This window comes from Oncorhynchus clarkii, chromosome 31 (genome assembly GCF_045791955.1).
Source record: "Oncorhynchus clarkii lewisi isolate Uvic-CL-2024 chromosome 31, UVic_Ocla_1.0, whole genome shotgun sequence".
In the NCBI taxonomy this organism is placed as follows: Eukaryota; Metazoa; Chordata; class Actinopteri; order Salmoniformes; family Salmonidae; genus Oncorhynchus; species Oncorhynchus clarkii.
The window spans coordinates 12196159-12222992 of NC_092177.1; the positions used below are offsets into that span (position 1 = coordinate 12196159).

At 43.8% G+C, this 26834-nt stretch overlaps 1 protein-coding gene across 1 annotated transcript; it reads right to left on the reverse strand.

The window, feature by feature from the left end:
* Window positions 1-12471: 12471 nt before the first annotated feature.
* On the reverse strand, window positions 12472-14212 carry LOC139391094 (homeobox protein MSH-D-like). The gene is made up of 2 exons (XM_071138612.1): window positions 13846-14212; window positions 12472-12941 (listed from the first exon to the last, which is right to left on the reverse strand). Exons 1-2 carry the CDS (start codon window positions 14210-14212, stop codon window positions 12472-12474), a joined length of 837 nt encoding a protein of 278 aa, XP_070994713.1.
* Between the last annotated feature and the right edge of the window lie 12622 nt (window positions 14213-26834).

Below are 26834 nucleotides of genomic sequence, written 5' to 3' on the forward strand. Positions count from 1 at the left end.
TGGGGAATAGTTACAGGGGAGAGGCGGGGGACGAATGAGCCAATTGTAAACTGGGGATTATTAGGTGACAGTTTAAGGGCCAGACTGGGAATTTAGCCAGGACACCGGGGTTAACACCCCTACTCTTACGATAAGTGCCATGGGATTTTTAATGAACTCAGAGAGTCAGGACACCCGTTTAACATCCCATCCGAAAGACGGCACCCTACACAGGGCAATGTCCCCAATCACTGCCCTGGAGCAATGGGAAATTTTTAGACCAGAGGAAAGAGTGCCTCCTACTGGCCCTCCAACACCACTTCCAGCAGCATCTGGTCTCCATTCCAGGAACTGACTAGGACCAACCCTGCTTAGCTTCAGAAGCAAGTCAGCAGTGGTATGCAGGGTGGTATGCAGGGTGGGATGCAGGGTGGGATGCAGGGTGGGATGCAGGGTGGGATGCAGGGTGGAATGCAGGGTGGTATTCAGGGTGGTATGCAGGGTGGGATGCAGGGTGGTATGCAGGGTGGGATGCAGGGTGGTATGCAGGGTGGGATGCAGGGTGGGATGCAGGGTGGGATGCAGAGTGGTATGCTGCTGGCAAGGTCAGGATGTGATGTGAGATGTGACATAACATTTCGTCCCTCTGTATATGGTGGAAGCATCCCTGTGAGAAGCAGAAACACATCATACTGAGGCTTTTTTAGTTGTGGGTTTGGGTTGTCATTTAAATAACATCCTACCTTTAAGGGACAGGCCAGTGTCAACTGAGTTAGCAACTCACTGTAACATGTATATGTCAACCCCTGATCTGTTTCACCTGTCTTTGGGATTGTCTCCACCCCCCCTCCGGGTGTCGCCCATCTTCCCCATTATCCCCTGTGTATTTATACCTGTGTTCTCTGTTAGTCTGTTGCCAGTTAGTCTTGTTAGTCAAGCCAACCAAGTTTTTGTCTCAGCTCCTGCTTTTCCCCAGTCTCTCTTTTCTCGTCCTCCTGGTTTTTGACCCTTGCCTGTCCTGGCCCTGTACCCACCTGCTTGACCACTCTGCCTGACCCTGAGCCTGCCTGCCATCCTGTACCTTTGCCCCTGTTGCTGTTAGAAACATTGTTCCTTCGACTCGGTCTGCATCTGGGTCTTACCTTTATCCTGATAGTAGGAGGTTTCTCTCTCTATCTTTCTCTCTCTCTCTCTTTCTCTCTCTCTCTGACCTGGAAACCGGCCACTAGGGGCAACTGTGAGTGCCGTTACCTTCTCATCCCCAGCCATCAATCTGTAAGTCTCTCTTTTGATGTGCGGTTATGTTGTTGGGCTCTAGCGTGCCGATCATAGCCGTTTTGGTTGGCTAGCCTAATAGCTAACATTAGTTGGCTAAATAGCTAATGTTAGCTGGCTAGCTTGCTGGCTAAGATCACTGCATGTAGCAAAAAAAAACTATGATATATGGCGTAATGTATTTCCAAACCGTTGTTTTACTTGAATGTAGCTGTAAGCTAGGTGATGATAGCTGGCTAACTTATTCAGTGCTAACATAACATGAATCAACTAGCCTGCTAATGTTAACAGGCTAGTAGGGCTAACTTTAGCAGGCTAGTTGGCTAGCAACCTTGCAAGTTGATTTGTAACAAATTCATGAAGTATTTGCTTGTTAATTGGCTGGAAAATTAAATTGAAACCAGTAGTCATGAGTGCAAACAATCTGGTTTAATTTGAAGTTATACATTTGAAATGATTTCTGTTGGTGTTTACATTAAAGGGATGAGGGGGGCTTGCCGGGTCCTCCATATTACATCACAGCCCTGAAACATTTTCCCGACATGACTTCGGAATTCTGATCAGTTTTATGTAATAACGCAAAGAATATTTGATGACATTTGATGCGTATGCAAATCCATATGTTACATGTGGTTACGTTTATGCTAGTTCTCGAACATTCTTCCTTCTCCCTACAGTTCTCAGCCATTAGCTTCCCCCACGACTGGCTCAAGTGAACTACAATCCCAACGCTGTGTTTTAACATTTAGAAACATCACTAATAATTACATGCGCTAATGCTTTCGAAACATTATCTTTTCATCAGTGAGAAAGAATCCTTCAAATAAAAATATACACTTACTGTAGCAGTTACAGATCCATACAGATATGAGTGCCTCCCTCCAATCAAACTACACTTCCTGAGTCATGCTTACAGATAGGTGTTTGGAGCATGCTGGATAGCTAATGAGCACAGGTGGCCTCTTGTCTTCCGCCTGTTTTCCTGTAACATGAAGTTATGGCCGTGTGGGAACACTAACCGTATCAGGGTGTGTATCAATTTAACCTTTTCGTTTTTTGAAAATGATTCCTCGCCCGAAACCGTACGGCAAGCGATGCGCGTTGACGTTCACATTGAGCATCGAGGGTTCTTTAAAAAACGTACTTGTACAAAACACGCCTTCGTCCAATGACTCTTATGTGTACCCCCTGTATATAGTCTCCACATTGACTCTGTACCAGTAGAATAAACATAGCCCTTGTTCATGGCTCTCAGTTCCATTACATTACACATAAGAGTGTAGCCTAGTGGTTAGAGCGTTTGGCTCGAATCCCCGAGCTGCCCCTGAGCAAGGCAGTTAACCCACTGTTCCCTGGGTGCTGAAGACGTGAATGTCGATTAAGGCAGCCCCCCCCCACCCCCCACTGCACCTCTCTGATTCAGAGAGGTTGGGTTAAATGTGGAAGACACATTTCAGTTGAATGCATTCAGTTGGACAACTGACTAGCTATCCCCTTTCCCTTGAAGTAAATCAGGTGTTAAATAAGTCCATGTGTTCCTCCTACCCAGTCACTGTGAGAGAGTCTCTCCATTCCATTGTCAGTCTATGAACAATCACATTCAGGACAAATCAGCTGTTGGGTCAATGAGGGTCAAAGATTATACTGTAGACAAGCCTGTTAACAGCCAGTCAAATATATCAGCCATTTGTTCCTCTCTTTCTTATTGTCATACAATGTATAGTGTCAGGGATATTGAATTACAATCCTGGGTAGTAAGGTTAAAACACTCCGGGTAGCCATGAGACTCCTGAACAGCTAATCAAAGGGCTACCCAGAACCCTCTTTTACGGTGGTGCTACTCTGTTTATAATCTATGCATAGTCACTTTACCTCTACCTACATGTACATATTACCTCAATTACCTCAACTAACCGGTGCCCCCGCACATTGACTCTGTACCGTAACACCCTGTATATAGCCTCCACATTGACTCTGTACCGTAACACCCTGTATATAGCCTTCACATTGACTATGTACTGGTACCCCCTGTACATAGCCTCCACACTGACTGTACCGTAACACCCTGTATATAGTCTCCACATTGACTATGTACTGGTACCCCCTGTACATAGCCTCCACACTGACTGTACCGTAACACCCTGTATATAGCCTTCACATTGACTATGTACTGGTACCCCCTGTACATAGCCTCCACACTGACTGTACCGTAACACCCTGTATATAGCCTCCACATTGACTCTGTACCGGTACCCCCATATAGCCTCCACATTGACTCTGTACAGGTCCCCCCTGTATATAGTCTCCACATTGACTCTGTACTGGTACCCCCTGTATATAGCCTCCACATTGACTCTGTACTGGTACCCCCTGTATATAGCCTCCACACTGACTCTGTACTGGTACCCCCTTGTATATAGCCTCCACACTGACTCTGTACTGGTACCCCCTGTATATAGCCTCCACATTGACTCTGTACCGGTACCCCCTGTATATAGCCTCCACATTGACTCTGTACCGGTACCCCCTGTATATAGCCTCCACACTGACTCTGTACTGGTACCCCCTGTATATAGCCTCCACATTGACTCTGTACCTACACATTGACTCTGTACCACATTGACTCTGTACCGGTACCCCCTGTATATAACCTCCACATTGACTCTGTACCTCCACATTGACTCTGTACCACATTGACTCTGTACAGGTACCCTCTGTATATAGCCTCCACATTGACTCTGTACCACATTGACTCTGTACAGGTACCCTCTGTATATAGCCTCCACATTGACTCTGTACCACATTGACTCTGTACCGGTACCCCCTGTATATAGCCTCCACATTGACTCTGTACCTCCACATTGACTCTGTACCACATTGACTCTGTACCGGTACCCTCTGTATATAGCCTCCACATTGACTCTGTACCGGTACCTCCTGTATATAACCTCCACATTGACTCTGTACCTCCACATTGACTCTGTACCTCCACATTGACTCTGTACCGGTACCCCCTGTATATAACCTCCACATTGACTCTGTACCACATTGACTCTGTACCGGTACCCTCTGTATATAGCCTCCACATTGACTCTGTACCGGTACCCCCTGTATATAACCTCCACATTGACTCTGTACCTCCACATTGACTCTGTACCTCCACATTGACTCTGTACCGGTACCCCCTGTATATAACCTCCACATTGACTCTGTACCTCCACATTGACTCTGTACCTCCACATTGACTCTGTACCGGTACCCCCTGTATATAACCTCCACATTGACTCTGTACCTCCACATTGACTCTGTACCTCCACATTGACTCTGTACCTCCACATTGACTCTGTACCGGTACCCCCTGTATATAACCTCCACATTGACTCTGTACCTCAACATTGACTCTGTACCTCCACATTGACTCTGTACCTCCACATTGACTCTGTACCTCCACATTGACTCTGTACAGGTACCCTCTGTATATAGCCTCCACATTGACTCTGTACAGGCACCCTCTGTATATAACCTCCACATTGACTCTGTACCTCCACATTGACTCTGTACCTCCACATTGACTCTGTACCGGTACCCCCTGTATATAACCTCCACATTGACTCTGTACCTCCACATTGACTCTGTACCGGTACCCCCTGTATATAGCCTCCACATTGACTCTGTACCGGTACCCCCTGTATATAACCTCCACATTGACTCTGTACCTCCACATTGACTCTGTACCTCCACATTGACTCTGTACCGGTACCCCCTGTATATAACCTCCACATTGACTCTGTACCTCCACATTGACTCTGTACCTCCACATTGACTCTGTACCGGTACCCCCTGTATATAACCTCCACATTGACTCTGTACCTCCACATTGACTCTGTACCTCCACATTGACTCTGTACCTCCACATTGACTCTGTACAGGTACCCTCTGTATATAGCCTCCACATTGACTCTGTACAGGCACCCTCTGTATATAACCTCCACATTGACTCTGTACCTCCACATTGACTCTGTACCTCCACATTGACTCTGTACCGGTACCCCCTGTATATAACCTCCACATTGACTCTGTACCTCCACATTGACTCTGTACCGGTACCCCCTGTATATAGCCTCCACATTGACTCTGTACCGGTACCCCCTGTATATAACCTCCACATTGACTCTGTACCTCCACATTGACTCTGTACCGGTACCCCCTGTATATAGCCTCAACATTGACTCTGTACCGGTACCCCCTGTATATAGCCTCCACATTGACTCTGTACCACATTGACTCTGTACCGGTACCCCCTGTATATAACCTCCACATTGACTTGGATAGTTCCATCCGTAACGTCACAGAGAAACACCAGTATTCTCTGGATGACCTGGCCAGAGAAGGAACAGAGACTTAACATTCTCAGACAGAAATAGCCAGAGGGATACTAGGAGTATGAGGAGAGTAGCTCTTTTTCTCTCTCTCTCTCGCTCTCGCTCTCGCTCTCGCTCTGAGCAGCTGTGTAATTAGTTCAAATCAGTCTCTTTCTCTGCAAGGGGTCCGTTGAGTCAACTTCCAGCTCCCTAATCAGACCACTCCGGATCTGATAGTATGGTTTCAAAATATTCTCTCTCTTTCACACCCTCTCTCTACACCCCCCCTTTCTCTTACTCACTGTGTTTCATAATCTCTCTCTCGAAGAGTCCCAAAACCCAGTGGAGATACGATCAGCCCCCGTGCGCTGACACACCAACTAGATCTCACAGTCTCACGTCAGAATTAGACGTTCATCCATGTTTCTCAAACTTCAAATTTCAACGTTGTGAAGTTTATGGCATTTTTCTCCCAAATGGTTCATGTAAGTGTTAAGGTTTGGGATAGGCTTAAAACAAAAATCACAAAACAACTTTCTATAACTGGGTTCAAACTTACAACATTTGGAATCAGAGGTAGATGCTTACAACCATCTGCCATCCCCGTCCGTTCCGCCATAGAAAAACCGAAACCTACTTGAAGGTAACGTCACCTCCCAACGTCCTCAGACAGGGATGGACGCCTAATACTGACTTGTACCACAGGTGACCTGGCTGGACATACTGCAGGCTGTTTGGAGTAGAGATGTACTTCTTTACTCCAGATGGAACAACGTGGGAGGTATAATACACCTGGAGATACAGAATGTGCCCAAATCCCCCCCCCCCCCCCCCCCCCACACACACACACACACACACAAGATAATACATCCGGAGACATGGCTGGTATCAGAACCCAAATCTCTAGCTGCCAGGATAAAGAATAAAGCACTGATTGTTCAATGAAACACACCTGTTCACACACGCGCGCACACACACACACACACACACACACACACACACACACACACACACACACACACACACACACACACCTGTTCACTGTAGCAGCTTTGAAGAAACAGATCAAAGTGTCTACCCTAATGACAGCACTTAAAAGAACACAGACTCTTTCTTCACTTCTCCAATACCTCTACATGGGGATAGCTGGGGTGGTCCGGAGGTGGGGATAGCTATGGTGGTCCGGAGGTGGGGATAGCTGGGGTGTTCCGGAGGTGAGGATAGCTGGGGTGGTCCGGAGGTGAGGATAGCTGGGGTGGTCCGGAGATGGGGATAGCTGGGGTGGTCCAGAGGTGGGGATAGCTGGGGTGGTCCGGAGGTGAGGATAGCTGGGGTGTTCCGGAGGTGGGGATAGCTGGGGTGGTCCGGAGGTGGGGATAGCTGGGGTGTTCCGGAGGTGAGGATAGCTGGGGTGTTCCGGAGGTGGGAATAGCTGGGGTGGTCCAGAGGTGAGGATAGCTGGGGTGGTCAGGAGGTGAGGATAGCTGGGTGGTGGTCAGGAGGTGGGGATAGCTGGGGGGTGGTCAGGAGGTGAGGATAGCTGGGGGGTGGTCAGGAGGTGGGGATAGCTGGGGGGTGGTCAGGAGGTGAGGATAGCTGGGGGGGTGTTCAGGAGGTGAGGATAGCTGGGGGGTGGTCAGGAGGTGAGGATAGCTGGGGGGTGGTCAGGAGGTGGGGATAGCTGGGGGGTGGTCAGGAGGTGCGGATAGCTGGGGGGTGGTCAGGAGGTGGGGATAGCTGGGGGGTGGTCAGGAGGTGAGGATAGCTGGGGGGTGGTCAGGAGGTGGGGATAGCTGGGGGGTGGTCAGGAGGTGAGGATAGCTGGGGGGTGGTCAGGAGGTGGGGATAGCTGGGGGGTGGTCAGGAGGTGGGGATAGCTGGGGGGTGGTCAGGAGGTGGGGATAGCTGGGGGGTGCTTAGTTCTATGTAAAGAAAGATGTATATTTTTCTTCATATCTAAGCATATCTCTTGAGCTGTCTGTATCCTTTTGACTGGTGTTTTTTTTAAAGAAACTAAATATACTTCTCTGCTAAAATCTGGGTAAAACATGGAAAGGAATGTGAGTCTTATTCAGTACATTTAGTTATTGCTTGCTTTTCTAAAGTCTACCAATCTTGCCAGCAGGAATGCCAGCTAAGATAGTTAGACAAGCTACTCGAACTTGATTGATAGCCTGATATGTCTTCTTGGTAGCTAGTTATGAGATTGGGAGATGGGGAACCTATCTGGGCTAGCTAAAGCCAACCTTATAAAATAGCTATAAGTGGCTAGTAGCATTACAGAGAAACAACATGTATTAATATAATATATATATATATATATATATATATATATATATATTAAGCAGGACAAATATGGCTAGTAGCATTACAGAGCTAGTAGCTAGCAGTGGCTAGTAGCATTACAGAGAAAAAACAACATATATATTAATACAAATCTGAAGGGGCATGTGCCCCTGTGCGCCCTTAGGGCATGCCTCCGCCCCTTAGGGCATGCCTCCGCCCCTTAGGGCATGCCTCCGCCCCTTAGGGCATGCCTCTGCCTCTTCTTCATTTCCTTTTATGTCCCATTTCATCATGCAACTATACCGAGCTCCCTTGTGTACACTGAACTTAAAATATGTGTAATTATTTTATTTTATTCAATGGAATCTCTCCGTTTGGCTCCTGACTTCACACTGAGCCGCACATCAATCACACAGATTCGGAGAGGAGGGTAGGGATGAATTCAGACTGGGGTATTTTCACAGCTAGAAGAGTGCTTTCAATTGCTTGCTTTGTGGTGAATGCAGTGATCAGTCTGTTTCTACCAGGCTGTGAATGTGCAACAGTCTCTATATTGCATTGGAAAATACAAACAAAATGACATTCATTCACGTTATTACCTCAATTGACTGGTGGTTGACAACATCACAGTCCTGCCTTGCACCTTAGAGGGAAACAAAGTGATCGACTGCAGTTCATTGTTCAGATATGCAGTAATATAAAACTGGGATTATCATAAAGGATTTGACTTCCTTTACTTGTTCAAGTTTATACTATGATCTGTTAGTCTTCAACTCTATATACTGTCTATTCTCTCTAGCCTTCTGATCTGTTAGTCTTCAACTCTATATACTGTCTATTCTCTCTAGCCTTCTGATCTGTTAGTCTTCAACTCTATATACTGTCTATTCTCTCTAGCCTTCTGATCTGTTAGTCTTCAACTCGTTGTCATGGTTCCACCTGTCACCTGGGATCTACCTAACCACATCACAGTTAAGAGTTTTGAATGTTTATGTATTCAGATCATATATACTGTTCATTCTCTCTAGCCTAACACTAACACTAACACTAACCCTAACACTAACACTAACCCTAACACTAACACTAACCCTAACACTAACACTAACACTAACACTAACCCTAACACTAACACTAACACTAACACTAACAGTAACCCTAACACTAACACTAACCCTAACACTAACAGTAATCCTAACACTAACACTAACCCTAACACTAACACTAACACTAACCCAAACACTAACCCTAACACTAACAGTAACCCTAACACTAACCCTAACACTAACCCTAACACTAACACTAACAGTAACCCTAACACTAACACTAACACTAACCCTAACACTAACACTAACAGTAACACTAACACTAACCCTAACACTAACAGTAACCCTAACACTAACACTAACCCTAACACTAACACTAACACTAACCCTAACACTAACCCTAACACTAACAGTAACCCTAACACTAACAATAACCCTAACACTAACAATAACCCTAACACTAACAATAACCCTAACAGTAACACTAACAATAACCCTAACAGTAACACTAACCCAAACAGTAACCCTAACACTAACAATAACCCTAACACTAACAATAACCCTAACACTAACACTAACACTAACCCAAGGGAGATGAGCTGGCACAGCAATACATAAAGAGAGCCAAGCTGATGACTCACTGTGCCATAACCGACTAGCTACATCTGGCGGACGTTAGTAAAACTGCAGGACACAAAATGTATATTTTCATTTCTTTTGTCAAATACAGCCAATCATTTTCAAACGAAACATAATTTCACTATATATACCAGTTATATCAGACAGTCAGTGTACCATACAGTGGAGCCAGCTCTCTCTCTCTCTGTGTGTGTGTGTGTGTGTGTGTGTGTGTGTGTGTGTGTGTGTGTGTGTGTGTGTGTGTGTGTGTGTGTGTGTGTGTGTGTGTGTGTGTGTGTGTGTGTGTGTGTGTGTGTGTGTGTCAGTAGATTGATAAGTGAGGAAGGGAGAATCAACCCACTCATATAATATCCCTCAACTCCTTATCACTAAAGACACATGTAATTTCACACAGCATTGGACTCGGAATCAGAGGATAAGCACAATTAGGAATGTGCTGGGTTGAAATAGAGCTCGGAATTTAGCACAGTTACAGAGTTCAAGAAGAGAGAGAAGGTGTGTTTATCAAAGCTCTACATGTTGTGGATGGATACAGGCAAACTCAATGCATAGAGCTGAGTCTCTGTGTTGCGAGGAACACATGCCAACAATCAACTCAATGAGATGTGTTATTTGCAGAAAAGGTACAATTTTCAACGTGTTTAAAGTCAATTAAGCGATGTAAATATGAGTCCCAGGATAAATGCACCACTTTATCTGGCCACCCAGATGTGTGGGGTCACCACACACAGACTCAAACACACAACCTGACCCCAGATCTGTTTTTACTTTAATCAACTCCTCTAGTCAGGCTGCAGTTAAGGTACATACAGATCTGGCACCAGGCTTCCAAAGACATTCACACTGCTTTAGCAATAACCTGGATTGTATTCACTAAGCAACAGATAGAAGTAGACTGAAACAGGGAGGGACTACCTGAACTTTTCCAATAAGCAAAGTTTGTTTTTATTTTCTGTTGCAAAGTGTTTCGCTACGGTTTTCCCTAAGGAATACAACCCAGGGCGGTTCAGTAAGACCCTCAGCATTTAGCTACACATTCTTCAGTTTAAAGACTTGAATAATTAGGCGTTAAATACCATAGATGATTGGTCTAATGTGTTATGGTTTCGTATGAAATGACATCGGTTCATTTGTTCTGAGACCGCCAGCTTGAGGAAAAGCCTCAGAGGGGGAGGGGCCGACTTCAAAGTTCCCAAACATTATTACAGTAATAATACACCTAGCTATTAGCTGACCTAACTGGTTAAATACACCTAGCTATTAACTGACCTAACTGGTTAAATACACCTAGCTATTAACTGACCTAACTGGTTAAATACACCTAGCTATTAGCTGACCTAACTGGTTAAATACACCTAGCTATTAACTGACCTACTGGTTAAATACACCTAGCTATTAACTGACCTAACTGGTTAAATACACCTAGCTATTAACTGACCTACTGGTTAAATACACCTAGCTATTAACTGACCTAACTGGTTAAATACACCTAGCTATTAACTGACCTAACTGGTTAAATACACCTAGCTATTAACTGACCTAACTGGTTAAATACACCTAGCTATTAACTGACCTAACTGGTTAAATACACCTAGCTATTAACTGACCTAACTGGTTAAATACACCTAGCTATTAACTGACCTACTGGTTAAATACACCTAGCTATTAACTGACCTAACTGGTTAAACCTCCCTCACCCCCTAATGCTAAAACCTCCTTTATACCTGGCTATAACATGCGTCCTTTGTCCTGATCTACACATGGCATTAAAATGTTTTTCTTATTCGTCCACTGTGTCCGCATTGTGACCAGATTTCCTGGTCACTTCCTGTATGCAAAATATTTGACAGCTATTCTTTCAAAATAATGTTTATTTCTTTTAAGACACATTGATGCCATAAGTCAATGTTTCCACCAGTCAATGATTTTAAAAGGGCAGGAGAATGATAATTTAAATGGTTTCACTGTCCAGATCTGTCTACCTTTGCATGTCTGACTACCTTCGGACGTGGTCAGGAAAATCAGATCAAAATGCGGTCTTTCAATCATCTACACCTGTCTGAAAATGTGGGCACAATCAGAATGTGGACAAGATAACAACAAATGATAAATGTTAGAACCGGGTATAACAGGGCTTGAATCTTACTCACTCTAAAAAAGTATTAGAACTGTTACCCCCTAAATGAGGTGAATTAGCCTGTACTACACATGTTTTAAAGCTCCAGGTACAAAGGTAAAGATCCTATCAAACAATCAGATCGATACGTGATTAAACAATCCACTTCCATATGAAATTGTGGAGAATTTAAGCAATTTGTTCTTTGCATTTACCAGACATTGTAGAAGCATAATAAAATGAATTGAAAATAGAAGAGATGTTGAAGGTAAACTCGCATATCAAGACAAGAACAGCAAATAACATTTTATTTTCAACATCAGACCACAAAATATTTACACTTGTAGATACATTTCATAAAATATATATTATATTACATTTATTTAATAAATATGTTATTATAGAGCTAATCTAGTATTTTGGGAGTGATCAGACACACGGTGGATCAGTATCCTACGAAACGATCCAACAAACTTTGGCAAATACAGCACAGGTCAGGAGATCAGGGCTATAGAATAAATGAACAATGACACTGCAATGGAGCTTGTACTATGGGTGTTGGAACTATGGGGTGTTCTGATGCGCTAGGCTCTTCCGTAACAAACCAGGGAACACAAGCTACCGTATAACCATGCACACTTCCACATCTGTTGAATATATCAAAGTTGGTCCAGCACAATATATTCAAGGCATCCCTGAGAGTTAGGGTATAATTTGAAATCTTGTTGTGAGGTTCATCGCAATCGCACGCACACTCACACACACAAACCTTTCAGGACAGGTGGAACAGTCCGTACCCCATAGGTGAGGTGTACACCCCCAGATGTGGTTCTGTTTTTAACAGAGGGGTGCGTCTGAAGGGGAACCCCTGTCCTCCGTACATCCCTGAGACCCACCCACCCAGACCCCCTAGACCACCCAGACTGACACAGAGGGGAAACGGCAGCGAGGAGAACCCCGGGTGATAGAACCCCGGCTTGGATCCAACACCTGCGGCGGACATCTTGAGTTTCTCCGCCTCTGCCTCCTGCAGTCTCTTGGCTTTAGCCCGTCGATTCTGGAACCAGATCTTGACCTGGGTCTCTGAGAGAGACAGGGAGGAGGAGAACTCAGCCCGCTCAGCGATGGACAGGTACTGTTTCTGATGGAACTTCCTCTCCAGGGACAGGAGCTGGGAGGTGGTGAAGGGGGTCCGAGGCTTCCTGTTGGTCTTGTGTTTCCTTAAGGAGGGACTGAGCTGGTCTGGAGGGGGGGAGGGAGAGATGTATCATTAAAGGCATAATGAGTGTTTGTGGTATTTGTCAACATCCATTAGCCTAAATATGTCACTAATAGACAGAAAGAGAACATGAATCAAAATACACTGTACAAAACATTAAGAACACCTGCTCTTTCCATGAAATACTGTAGACTGTAGCTATCACCCCTTATTGATGTCACTTGTTAAATCCACTTCAATCAGTGTCGCTGAAGGGGAGGAGGCAGGTTAAAGAAGGATGTTTAAGCCTTGAGACAATTGAGACATGGATTGTGTATGTGTGCTATTCAGAGTGTGAATGGGCAAGACAAAAGATTTAAGAGCCTTTGAAGGGTATGGTAGTAGGTGCCGGGTGCACCGGATTGTGTCAAGAACTGCAAAGCTGCTGGGATTTTCACACTCAGCAGATTCCTGTATGTATCAAGAATAGTCAACCACCCAAAAAACATCCAGTCAACTTGACACAACAGTGACGTCAACATTGGAGTCAACATCCCTGTGGAATGCTTTCGACACCTTGTAGAGTGTGTGGCCTGATGAATTGAGGCTGTTCTGTGGGCACAAAGGGGGATGGAACTCAATATTAGGAAGGTGTTCCTAATGTTTGGTATACTCAGTGTATATACACAAATACATACATTTAGCCTTCTCCCCTGATGATATGCAGTGTTTTGAATGGTTATAAAGAACTGATATTGATCTGTAGACAGTGTACAATAGTTTTCTAGTATTCTAACTCAGAAAGTTATATTTTTTCCACATAGGCTACAACTTCTAAAATACATTAGTAAACATACATAATGGATATTTCCCAATTGATCAGCATGGGACAAAAAGTTACCAGGCCATAGGCTTTTCAATAACCCTTCTACATAATAAGGTACTTACTGAGCACTGGAGCCAAATTGGACGCAAAGTCCCCTGGTTCCGACGTCTCTGATTTAACTGTCGAAGAAGACGGGTCAAAGTTGTGAGGAAAGTCTTCTGTACTAGACGCCTCTCTGGACACCGATTTAGAGTAATTCCCCAGGGGAGAGATTATCGTACCGCTGTGGCGTCTCCCTCGGTCGCCAGGAGTTATTCTATCCAACATGATCGCATCCACACTGAAAGGTAAAGGTGATTCGGGGTTTTTGTGCTCCTTGAGCTGCGTCGGTGGTCGAGGAGTGCCCTCATAGGTTGAAAATCCATCTGTCGAATCTACTCGAGAATCCATGCTTCTTATTATGCCAAAATAAGATGTTGACGAACACATTCAATTTGTCCTAAAGGTAATAATAATATGCGCATCTCAACTGTTATCCGCGGAGAGGACAACAACTTCTCAACTTCTGAAGTCTGTGTCTAAACTCATGAGAACACTTGTTTATAGCACTGGAACTTTCAACCAATTCAAACCCTGACAAAACTATAGAAGAGGAAGGAGACCTGTGATTGGCCTGTGAGTTTCGGGGATTTGGGTGTGGTCCTGGGTCTTGAGGTTAAAGACACCCTCGAGACAGACTACACTCAGGGTAAACACGAGGTCGAGTAAATACGAGCCTAATTTACAGCTAATTGCGTGAGAAGGAGAGGGAGGAGGAGGAGGTGGATGGAAAATTGATGAGAACTATTTTTCAATTGTTGCTCCCTCAAAGAAGGCTATTCCAAAACATATGTAGATTAAGCCTGCTTTACCCCGTTTTCCCAGAATAAAAAAATATAATTTATATTTTAAGAATTAATATTTTGAAAAATATTCTACATTCAACAAATGATGGGATTAATGTAATACGATGAAAAATATTACATTTAATAAAATACTCTATCAGTGCAGTACATAGACAGCAGGTTGGCTGACAACATCATGAAATTGATGCACATGCATCCATGGGGCTGAAGGCCTTGTGTTATGATTCTGAACGGTCAGATAGCTAGCAACAATGACAAGAAGCTGTCACGTGGGGAATCGTAGATGACTCGTTTCAGCTTGTTATTGATACCATGTCTTGTTTTGACGCTTGTCACGTATGCTAATACAGGTAAAATTCACTAGCAGGTTAACCAACAAGTGTAACAATATTTTTGAGAGACAACAAATGCTGATTTTGCGAATCTATTTATGATTTCAATAAACATTTGGAGAATAAATATAGTTTACATGTTGTCAACATTCCATTCACTCTAAGCCAACCATCTGTTTTTCCCCAAAGTTGTGCATGCCTCAGTTTTGTTCCCAAACAACCCACCCGTCTACTCATCAATAGAAACAAGGCAACAGTAAACATGTCATCCCCCACAAATGCTGCAGTGCCCTGTTGGGCCAATTGAGATATGGCGTGTGACTAACACATTTCTGTTTATTACTAAACTCCCGCCTTGGGGCCAATCAGTGCACTCTTGTAAATGCCAGATCTCTATGGAAAGATGCATCATTTATCTAAGTTTCGTCCAAATTGGGCTAGTGCTGTCTGAGATATCACATGTGATGAACGTACGGACGGAGACAGAGCCACAGTCCCCTCCCCAATTTCATCATGGGGGACAATCATGGGAGTGTTTTTGCCAGGGTTATCCCAGTGCAGACTAGTCCAGTGCTGCTGATAGGGGGGCTGATTCTAGTGGTATCTTAGAGGCCTTCTACTGTATCACCCTCTCGGCTATTAGCTTGATTCTGTGTGTGTGTGTGTGTGTGTGTGCACGTGCGTGTGTGTGTGTGTGTGTGTGTGTGTGTAGGCCTATGTGTCATCACAACTTGTCTCTGGGCGTCGGTCGGTGGCAGAAAGATGAAAGCGGATCAGAGAGACAACTTAACTGTTGTGTTACCACATCTCTGGCACCATGGAGCCCTGAGTCTCTCTACTCATGTTGAAACTCGCTATGACCTCAAATACCACTTTGGTAGTTAATCACAATGGTAATCAATAAGAATTATGTCAGTCAGCCAGGGTTCCAAATGGCACCCTATTCCCTATGCAGTGCACTACTTTTGCTCAAGGCCGATAGGGCTTTGGTCAAAAGTAGTGCACTATATAGGGAATATGATACTATTTGGGACGCAATCAGATTGTTTTTCTACTTCAAACCTCATCTCAGCTTACTCACTCCACTGTGAGAGCGAGGCATTTGGAGAGGGCTGATGGTTGGAGGCAGGCAGGTTAGTAAATGACTGTCATTACATAGTTGTTATTAACACCTTGTAATTAGGCGTGTGGAATCCGGCTCCTTTAAGCAGGATTTAAGGGTAATGAAGGTAAATTACTACCTTCCTGAGGTGTGTGGCGCCCATTCACAATAACCTCAGTCTATCGTCTCACAGACTGAGCAGAGCTGTCAGGCTAGGGAGTGTGTCGGTGTGTGGGACTGTTTGAAGCTCAGATATACACTACATGTCCAAAAGTATGTGTAGACATGCTCATCGAACATCTCATTCCAAAATCATGGACATTAATATAGAGTTCGGTCCCCCTTTGCTGCTATAACAGCCTCCACTCTTCTGGGAAGGCTTTCCACTAGGTGTTGGAACATTGCTGCTGGGACTTGCTCCCATTCAGCCACAAGAGTATTAGTTAGGTCGGCAACCAATGTTGGGCGATTACGCCTGGCTCGCAGTCGTCGAACCAATTAATCTCAAAAGGGTTTGATGAGGTTGAGGTCAGGGCTCTTTGCAGGCCAGTCAAGTTCTTCCACAACGATCTCAACAAACTATTTCTGTATGGACCTCACCTTGTGCACGGGGGCATTGTCATGCTGGAACAGGAAAGGGCCTTCCCCAAACTGTTGCTACAAAGTTGGAAGCACAGAATCATCTAGAATGTCATTGTATGCTGTAGCATTAAGATTTCCCTTCACTGGAAGTTCACTTCACCATGAAAAATAGCCCCAGACCATTATTCCTCCTCCATCAAACTTCACAGTTGGCACTATGCATTGGGGCAGTTAACGTTCTCCTGGCATCCGCCAAACCCAGATTTGTATGTCGGCCTGCCAGATGGTGAAGCGTGATTCATCACTCCAGAGAACGTGTTTCCACTGCTCCAGAGTCCAATGGCGGTGAGATTTACACCAACAAACTGACGTGTTGGAAAGGTGGCATCCTATGACCGTGCCACGTTGAAAGTCACTGAACTCTTTAGTACGGGCCAATGTTTGTCTATGGAGATTGCATGGCCGTTTGCTCGATTTTATACACCTGTCATCAACGAATCCACTAATTGGAAGGGGTGTCCACATGATGTTGGCCATGTATTGTACCTGTAGGCCTTGCCCCAGTACATAATAATAATAATAATTATAATAATAATTATAAATATCATCTGTCATCCAAAACAAAGTGTCTCTGTCCTGTAGAGATCAAGGACGCTATTCAAACAAATGCATAATATGGAAAATCTAGAAATGATGTGTGACTTTCACCACTAAGGCCTTTTTATTGCCTTACCTCCCTAATCTTACTACATTTGCACACACTGTACATAGCTTTTTCTATTGTGTTATTGACTGTATGTTTGTTTATCCCATGTGTAACTCTGTGTTTGTGTTGCACTGCTTTGCTTTATCTTGGCCAGGTTGCAGTTGTAAATTAAAACTTGTTCTCAACTGGCCTACCTGGTTAAATAAAGGTGAAATAAACTGCGCTCACACACACACACACACACACACACACACACACACACACACACACACACACACACACACACAAGCGAGAGAGAGAATCATGAAGGCCTAATGAAGCAGGGGGGAGCGAGGGGCTGACACCGCAACACTAATGCTCAACTGATTACAGAGCACAGTCCAGACACACTGGAGGCACTTACGTGTGTGTGTGTGTGTGTGTGTGTGTGTGTGTGTGTGTGTGTGTGTGTGTGTGTGTGTGTGTGAATCAATGTGTTTACACCACTATGCAGCCCCAGCCTCATGTAAACACATGCAAATCAATTAAAGGCCTCTCTTTCATCCCCGCGGTTTCCTACTGTGAAGTGTGTGTTCTCTCTCTGTGTGTATGTGTGTGTGTGTGTGTGCATAGTTTAATGAGTTGATGAGAAGAGGCAATTAGCTAGAAAAGCAGTTGAGTAGAAGAGCAGTTGATATTAGAGCACAAGAAAAGCATGTGTTCATTGATATGTTGACATCCTTAGATTTCACCCATTAGTCATCTCTCCTCTTTCCTCTCCTCTGGTTCCTATCCCTGGTTAAGGGGGCAGAGTGGCCACACCAAGCCCAGCAGGGGTCTGTCTGATTGGAGATTGACACTGTCCCCTCTTCCCCAGATAGACAGACGGCCAGCCTTAAGGGAATGTGTTCATCTCTCTGGTCGTCCACCTAAAGGTCAGTGTGAGCCCTGAGCTCCAGACCACTTCAACCCTCAGTCCCATTGATTAGATACCATACAATTAGCACTGCCACACACACACACACACACACACAGCTCTCTGTCTGTTCCATCTTTCGGAGTAAAGCTTGTGTAGCTCTAGCCATTAGGAAACCAAAATACATGGTTTCCTAGACCTAGAGACCAGGGGGAAGGAATGGCTATGGGGCGTAGACTAATATTTTAATATTTTATCCTAATTGCTTCAGCATAGACCCTGGTCTAATCTACCCCAGAAGCTAGCCCGAGGTCACAATAGGCTCTACAGTCTCTTATTCTGGAAATCAAGGGAAGGGTCTATATTGTTGTACAGAAAATGTAATGGCATTTTCTCTACCACAATACTTGCTTCACTAAAAACCTTGGTCTAATCCACCCCAGAAACTAGCCAGAGGTGTCAGTAGCAAGGACAAAATCCCTTAAGCATGAAACACTCGAGAATCCCACTGCCCCTTTGTCTGCTGATACTGTAGGTACTTATCACAATGGGAGGCCTTTCCTTCTCTTGCTAGAACAGTGGCCAACAACTTGACTTTGAACCAATCAGAGAGCACAAACCCCTACGTGGGAAGGGCCAATAGGAGTGACAAGAAAAAGGAAAAAATAGTAAATTTTCTCTGTACATCCACGGTTAAATATCATGAGACAATTACACTTCATATGCATTGTAGGCTATGGGATGGTAGCTAGCTAAGTGCAGAGATGCAATGCACAACACTAAATACTTCCTCCAAGCTAGCTAGTATTGACATTATAATTCAATCACAATGGATTATTTTCCATGAAAATGAGCTGCCTGTGTTAGTGCAGTGTCCTTAGCTAGCTAGCTATGTTGTGCTAGCTAGAGAATATGCTAACATTAGCTAGCTAGCTAGCTAAACATTTGTCTATGGGCTGGCACTGGTAGTACGAGATTATGAAGAGTGTATTAAATTATTTCTTCATCTTCTTGCTAGGTAGTTATCTAGTTGTGGTCGTCTGGCTAGTAACAACAAGTTTATTTTTACTAAATAGAAACATTAGCGCAGTTAATCTAGACCATAAACTAAGCAGCACACACAGACATGCATCGCTAAACAACGCTACTCCCACCTTCTGATTTGGATTGTTTTAAAATGGCTGAGAGGCTGAACACTTCAAGCTATTTGCTGTGTGTACACAAAAGAGTGACTGCCGACACACTGTTTCAGAGATGCTAAGTACTGTCGGCAGGCAAATGTTTGACAATCCTACTGATGTGTCTGAGCTATGTGGGGTTGCTGTGATTAGAATTCTTGAGGAGAACCAGATTGTAGTTACTGTAAGACGGATGTTCTCCTCTATGGACGGGTCACAATAAGACAACCCCCCTATTACAGACAAACCCCCTATTACAGACAACCCCCCTATTACAGACAACCCCCCTATTACAGACAACCCCCCTATTACAGACAACCCCCCTAATACGGACAACCCCCCTATTACAGACAACCCCCCCTATTACAGACAACCCCCCTATTACAGACAACCCCCCTATTACAGACAACCCCCCCTATTACAGACAACCCCCCCTATTACAGACAGCCCCCCTATTACAGACAACCCTCCCTATTACAGACAACCCCCCTATTACAGACAACCCCCCTATTACAGACAACCCTCCCTATTACAGACAACCCCCCTAGTACAGACAACCCCCCCTATTACAGACAACCCCCCTATTACAGACAACCCCCCTATTACAGACAATCCCCCTATTACAGACAACCCCCCCTATTACAGAAAATCCCCCTATTACAGACAACCCCCCTATTACAAACAACCCCCCCTATTACAGACAACCCCCCCTATTACAGACAACCCCCTATTACAGACAACCCCCCTATTACAGACAACCCCCCTATTACAGACAACCCCCCCTATTACAGACAACCCCCCTATTACAGAAAATCCCCCTATTACAGACAACCCCCCCTATTACAGACAGCCCCCCTATTACAGACAGCCCCCCCTGTACAGACTGCCCCCCTATTACAGCTGTCAACTCTAAGGAGGGTTAAAAGTTAGAAGAACATGAAAATACATGGTTTTCTGACAGTGTCAGAGACCTCTCAGTAATAACAGGTCTGGAGACAGGTTAAACAGGCAAATCACTGAGCTGAACAACCTCTTCTAAACAGCCTGACCCACACTGTATCTCTCACTGTGGCTGGAAGGACCATTTCCAGACTTCAATAGACAAGACAATCTAAGCCTAATTTTTCATTTTGTACCTGTCAAACTGCGTCCACAGAAAAGGGTTTTGGCAACGAAAGTCAAAATAAACTTCACGTTAACTTCACCCACATTTTGATTTAATTATACTGTAAGTACAGTTTAGATCTAGGATTGTAATCATAAAAACAACAATGAAAATATGTTTTTCCTAAATGAACTGGGAAAGAGAGCTTTCTGCTTAATCTGGAGCACACAGGGTCTGTGTCTCAAATGGAACCCTTTTCCCTAGATAGGGTTCTGGTCAAATGTAGTGCACTATTTAGGGAATAGGGTGCCATTTAGGGCACACAGGGACATGGCTGCTTGGGGGATGAATTAGGATATTATAATATAACCACTCCCTAAAGACAATTTGCTTTCTAGACCACAGTGAATAAACACACCGTATAAAATGCTCTCACAGTACAGTTGAGTACCTGTGTGTGTGTGTGTGTGTGTGTGTGTGTGTGTGTGTGTGTGTGTGTGTGTGTGTGTGTGTGTGTGTGTGTGTGTGTGTGTGTGTGTGTGTGTGTGTGTGTGTGTGTGTGTGTATGCATGAGAATGAGTGTTTGTGTCTGTGTGTGTGTGTTTATGCATGAGAATGAGTGTTTGTGTCTGTGTGTGTCCCAAATCGTAACCACTTTCTGGGGAAGAATTGATGGTGTGTTTAGTTTTACAGTGCTGGATTTCTTGCTTATTGCTGCAACTCATCACTATAACCCCCGGGGCCCTAAAACAAGCTGGAACTACAACCAGCATGGTCAACAAAATCAGACCTCATTTCTCATTAGAGCAATTACAGTGTTTGGAAAAATACAAGACATTATGGTTGCCCAGTGTAAACTCATGTACTGAAACATTTGCAAGGAAACGCAACAAAAGACAACAGAATGACTCAGCGAACCAAGGAAGAGGGGAAAGCTGAAATATAATAGTGATTATCTCATGGAAGGTTGGAGGGGGTTGGGTGTGTGTGTGTGTGCGTGCGTGTGTGTGTGCGTGTGTGTGTGTGTGTGTGTGTGTTTCTCATGGGCGTTTAGGCACGATTGTCATTTATTGCTTTATGTTTCCTTGATGGATCTCAAAGGTGCTATTCTTCATTCTCACCTACTGTAATCTACTGCACTGGTTATCCAAACAATTACTACATCCCTAGAGCAGTAAAATTGTATACATACATACAGTTGATATCAGAAGTTTTCATACACCTTAGCCAAATACATTTAAACTCAGTTTTTCACAATTCCTGACATTTAATCCTAGTAACAATTCCCTGTTTTAGGCCAGTTAGGATCACCACTTTATTTTAAGAATAAAATTGCTCACAAGGATGAACCAGACTTGTGCAGGTCTACAATGTTTTTCTGGGGTCTTGGCTGATTTCTTTTGATTTTCCAATGATGTCAAGCAAAGAGGCACTGAGTTTGAAGGTAGGCCTTGAATTCCATCCACAGGTACACCTCCAATTGACTCAAATGATGTCAATTAGCCTATCCGAAGCTTCTAAAGCCATGACATTATATTCTGGAATTTTTCCAACCTGTTTTAAAGGCACAGTCAATTTAGTGTATGTACACTTCTGACCCACTGGAATTGTGATAAAGTGAATTTTAAGTGAAATAATCTGTCTGTAAACAATTGTTGTAAAAATGACTTGTGTCATACATACATACATACATACATACATGCAGTGCCTTGCGAAAGTATTCGGCCCCCTTGAACTTTGCGAACTTTTGCCAAAAAGTTTGCGTGCAAAATTATTCAGCCCCTTTACTTTCAGTGCAGCAAACTCTCTCCAGAAGTTCAGTGAGGATCTCTGAATGATCCAATGTTGACCTAAATGACTAATGATGATAAATACAATCCACCTGTGTGTAATCAAGTCTCCGTATAAATGCACCTGCACTGTGATAGTCTCAGAGGTCCGGCAAAATCGCAGAGAGCATCAGAGAGCATCATGAAGAACAAGGAACACACCAGGCAGGTCCGAGATACTGTTGTAAAGAAGTTTAAAGCCGGGCCTCCCGGGTGGCGCAGTGGTTAAGGGCGCTGTACTGCAGCGCCAGCTGTGCCATCAGAGTCCTGGGTTCGCGCCCAGGCTCTGTCGTAACCGGCCGCGACCGGGAGGTCCGTGGGGCGACGCACAATTGGCCTAGCGTCGCCCGGGTTAGGGAGGGCTTGGTCGGTAGGGGTGTCCTTGTCTCATCGCGCACCAGCGACTCCTGTGGCGGGCTGGGCGCAGTGTACGCTAGCCAAGGTGGCCAGGTGCATGGTGTTTCCTCCGGTGCATTGGTGCGGCTGGCTTCTGGGTTGGATGTGCGCTGTGTTAAAGAAGCAGCGGCTTGGTTGGTTGTGTATCGGAGGACGCATGACTTTCAACCTTCGTCTCTCCCGAGCCCGTACGGGAGTTGTAGCGATGAGACAAGATAGTAGCTACTACAACAATTGGATACTACGAAATTGGGGAGAAAAAGGGGTAAAATTCAAAAAAAATAAAAAAATAAAAAAAAGAAGTTTAAAGCCGGATTTGGATACAAAAAGATTTCCCAAGCTTTAAACATCCCAAGGAGCACTGTGCAAGCGATAATATTGAAATGGAAGGAGTATCAGACCACTGCAAATCTACAAAGACCTGGCCGTCCCTCTAAACTTTCAGCTCATACAAGGAGAAGACTGATCAGAGATGCAGCCAAGAGTCCCATGATCACTCTGGATGAACTGCAGAGATCTACAGCTGAGGTGGGAGACTCTGTCCATAGGACAACAATCAGTCGTATATTGCACAAATCTGGCCTTTATGGAAGAGTGGCAAGAAGAAAGCCATTTCTTAAAGATATCCATAAAAAGTGTATTTTAAAGTTTGCCACAAGCCACCTGGGAGACACACCAAACATGTGGAAGAAGGTGCTCTGGTCAGATGAAACCAAAATTGAACTTTTTGGCAACAATGCAAAACGTTATGTTTGGCGTAAAAGCAACACAGCTGAACACACCATCCCCACTGTCAAACATGGTGGTGGCAGCATCATGGTTTGGGCCTGCTTTTCTTCAGCAGGGACAGGGAAGATGGTTAAAATTGATGGGAAGATGGATGGAGCCAAATACAGGACCATTCTGGAAGAAAACCTGATGGAGTCTGCAAAAGACCTGAGACTGGGATGGAGATTTGTCTTCCAACAAGACAATGATCCAAAACATAAAGCAAAATCTACAATGGAATGGTTCAAAAATAAACATATCCAGGTGTTAGAATGGCCAAGTCAAAGTCCAGACCTGAATCCAATCGAGAATCTGTGGAAAGAACTGAAAACTGCTGTTCACAAATGCTCTCCATCCAACCTCACTGAGCTCGAGCTGTTTTCCAAGGAGGAATGGGAAAAAATGTCAGTCTCTCGATGTGCAAAACTGATAGAGACATACCCCAAACGACTTACAGCTGTAATCGCAGCAAAAGGTGGCGCTACAAAGTATTAACTTAAGGGGGCTGAATAATTTTGCACGCCCAATTTTTCAGTTTTTGATTTGTTAAAAAAAGTTTGAAATATCCAATAAATGTCGTTCCACTTCATGATTGTGTCCCACTTGTTGTTGATTCTTCACAAAAAAATACAGTTTTATATCTTTATGTTTGAAGCCTGAAATGTGGCAAAAGGCCGCAAAGTTCAAGGGGGCCGAATACTTTCGCAAGGCACTGTACATAATGCCAGGGTATAGCTGGTGGTCTGTCTCCTCATCACTCAGCCACATAATACCAGGGTGTATCTGGTGGTCTGTCTCCTCATCACTCAGCCACATAATACCAGGGTGTATCTGGTGGTCTGTCTCCTCATCACTCAGCCACATAATACCAGGGTGTATCTGGTGTGCTTCCTGGAATAAGAGCAAGTGTATATTGTGGTAGAAAGAGCAATAGAAGATACAATGAGTTTCATTCTCTATTTCTTCTAGGTCACAATAGTTGCATAGTCTTTGTTCCTCCATTTCAACCCAATGCCGACCTGTTTCAATATGCAGTGGCAATATCTCTGATCTTACCTGTGCACATAGCGATCTCTTGCTTTTAGGTAGGTTATACATAATATATCTCTCGCACACAAATTCACACCGTAATCAAACAAAATGTTCTCAATTTGGGTTTATGATTTATCTCCTCCACCCATTTTTTTCCATATAGCATCAACAGTTGTTTTATAATCATATCTATGTCTCCCTTAATCTGGTTTTCATACAGATGTTCACAGTCAGACTGTTGAAAAATCTCTGACATTTCAGTTGCCCAGGCTCTCCGTATGGAGAGATCCCATTGAAAAACGTTCTAGCTATTCTGGCAGTTGGCATATCCAACAGTCTATTCTAAAGTCTCACCATACATGCCTTCCATCTCACCTCACAGGGTTCCCAGCCCATGTCCCCTGTTATTGCAAGTATAGGTGCAAACTTGTGGACACCTAAAAAGTAACGTACTGCTCTGTTATGGACAAAACGACCTCTTAGCACCTCACACTCCTACAGAATAGTCCAGAACAGGACACAGGCATGTCTGACACAGTTTGGAATCATAGCATAACCAATATCATTGAGTGGTTTTGTTTTTCCTATAACTATCCCAAGAGCTCTACTTCCTGAGTCGGCTAGGGCAGATGTTCCGTATAGAGAGGTAACATGTTCATCAATAAAAATACCCACATTTATAATTGCTAGTAAGCTCAAGAATGCCTTCACCAAAATAAAACTGAAAAACACTTCTCTTAGTACCTGCTTTTCTAAAAAGTCCTTATCTGTGTTTTTGTCTGGTTGATCATGAGTCTCCATCTTTTACACCAATTGACTGCACATAATAACATAAATAAAAAAAAACTTTTATTTAACTAAGCAAGTCAGTTAAAAGAACAAATTCTTATTTTCAATGACAGTGTTACGTTTGTTGGATGAATTAGACCAAGGTGCAGCGTGGTAGGCGGACATCTTACTTTATTTAAACTGAACACCGAAAAACAACAAAATACAAAACGACCGTAAAGATCTGCAGGCTACACAGCAACTATACAAAACCAAGATCCCACAAACTAAAGGTGGAAAAAGGCTGCCTAAGTAGGATTCCCAATCAGAGACAACGCTAGACAGCTGCCTCTGATTGGGAACCATACCAGGCCAAACAAAGAAATAGGAAAACTAGAATGCCCACCCAAATCACACCCGACCTAACCAAATAGAGAAATAAAAAGACTCTCTAAGGTCAGGGCGTGACAGACAGCCTAGGAACATTGGGTTAACTGCCTTGTTCAGGGGCATAACAACAGATTTGTACCATGTCAGCTCAAGGGATATGATCTTGCAACCTTTCTAGTCCAACACTCTAACCACTAGGCTACGCTACCGCCCCAGGTCTTGTTCTGTTTCTTCTATCTAAATAATATCATCAGCATATAAAAGGATACTTAGCATTTCATCATCATATTTTACTCCAACATTTAACTGTTTTAATTTCTGTGGCCAAATAATTTATAAACAAAGCAAACAAAGTTGGTGATAAGGTGTCTCCTTGTTTTACACCCGAGGGTGTTGAAAACCAATCAGTACAATATTCATTGACACGCACACAAGCAATTGATACTTTGTAAAGAGACTGGATTGCGTGATAACATTTCCCGTCAACCCCCCTGTCTTTAACAAACTATAGACTAAACGATCTCTATTTACAAAATCAAAACCTTTCTGGAAATCAATGAAACATGCAAAAGTAGGCTTCTCTCCGTGTGATCTATTTCTGATTATTGTACAGACCGAGAAGATATGACCTATACAGGCTCTGGATTTACAAAAAACATTTTGTTCTTCCACCAGAATGTTTTGATCCTCTAAAAATGTAATTAGCATATTGTTGAGGATGGATGAATATAATTTATAAACCATACTTAATAAACTTATGCCTCGATAGATCAGTGGCACTCTCGGGTCATTTCTTGAAGATTTGGAAATGGGATTCACTATAGACTAATACCAAGTGGATGGCAGTATACTGTACTCAAAACACATTTGGAGAAAATCATATAGGACGTCAATTCATTTAGGGGATTTTAAAACCTCATTAGGCAGTTCATCAATGCCAAACGCTTTCCCATTTTTTGCAGCTTCAATCAACTTCTTAACTTCTGCCACTGACAGCTACTCATTTAAATACAGGTTACATATATGAGGGTTCTAACATTGTATTTTCCAGTTTAGTTCTCAGGGAACATATGTCTTTATAAAATTCTTCCTCAAAATATGCCACATTTTCATTACTTGAGAA

What these genes read in the sequence shown, in the direction of transcription:
- LOC139391094 (XM_071138612.1), bottom strand. Translation starts at nt 14,212, where the DNA reads ATGTGTTCGTCAACATCTTATTTTGGCATAATAAGAAGCATGGATTCT. An exon ending in CAATTTGGCTCCAGTGCTCA is followed by an intron (nt 12,942 to 13,845) that starts GTAAGTACCTTA and finishes CCCCCCCTCCAG; the next exon opens with ACCAGCTCAGTCCCTCCTTA.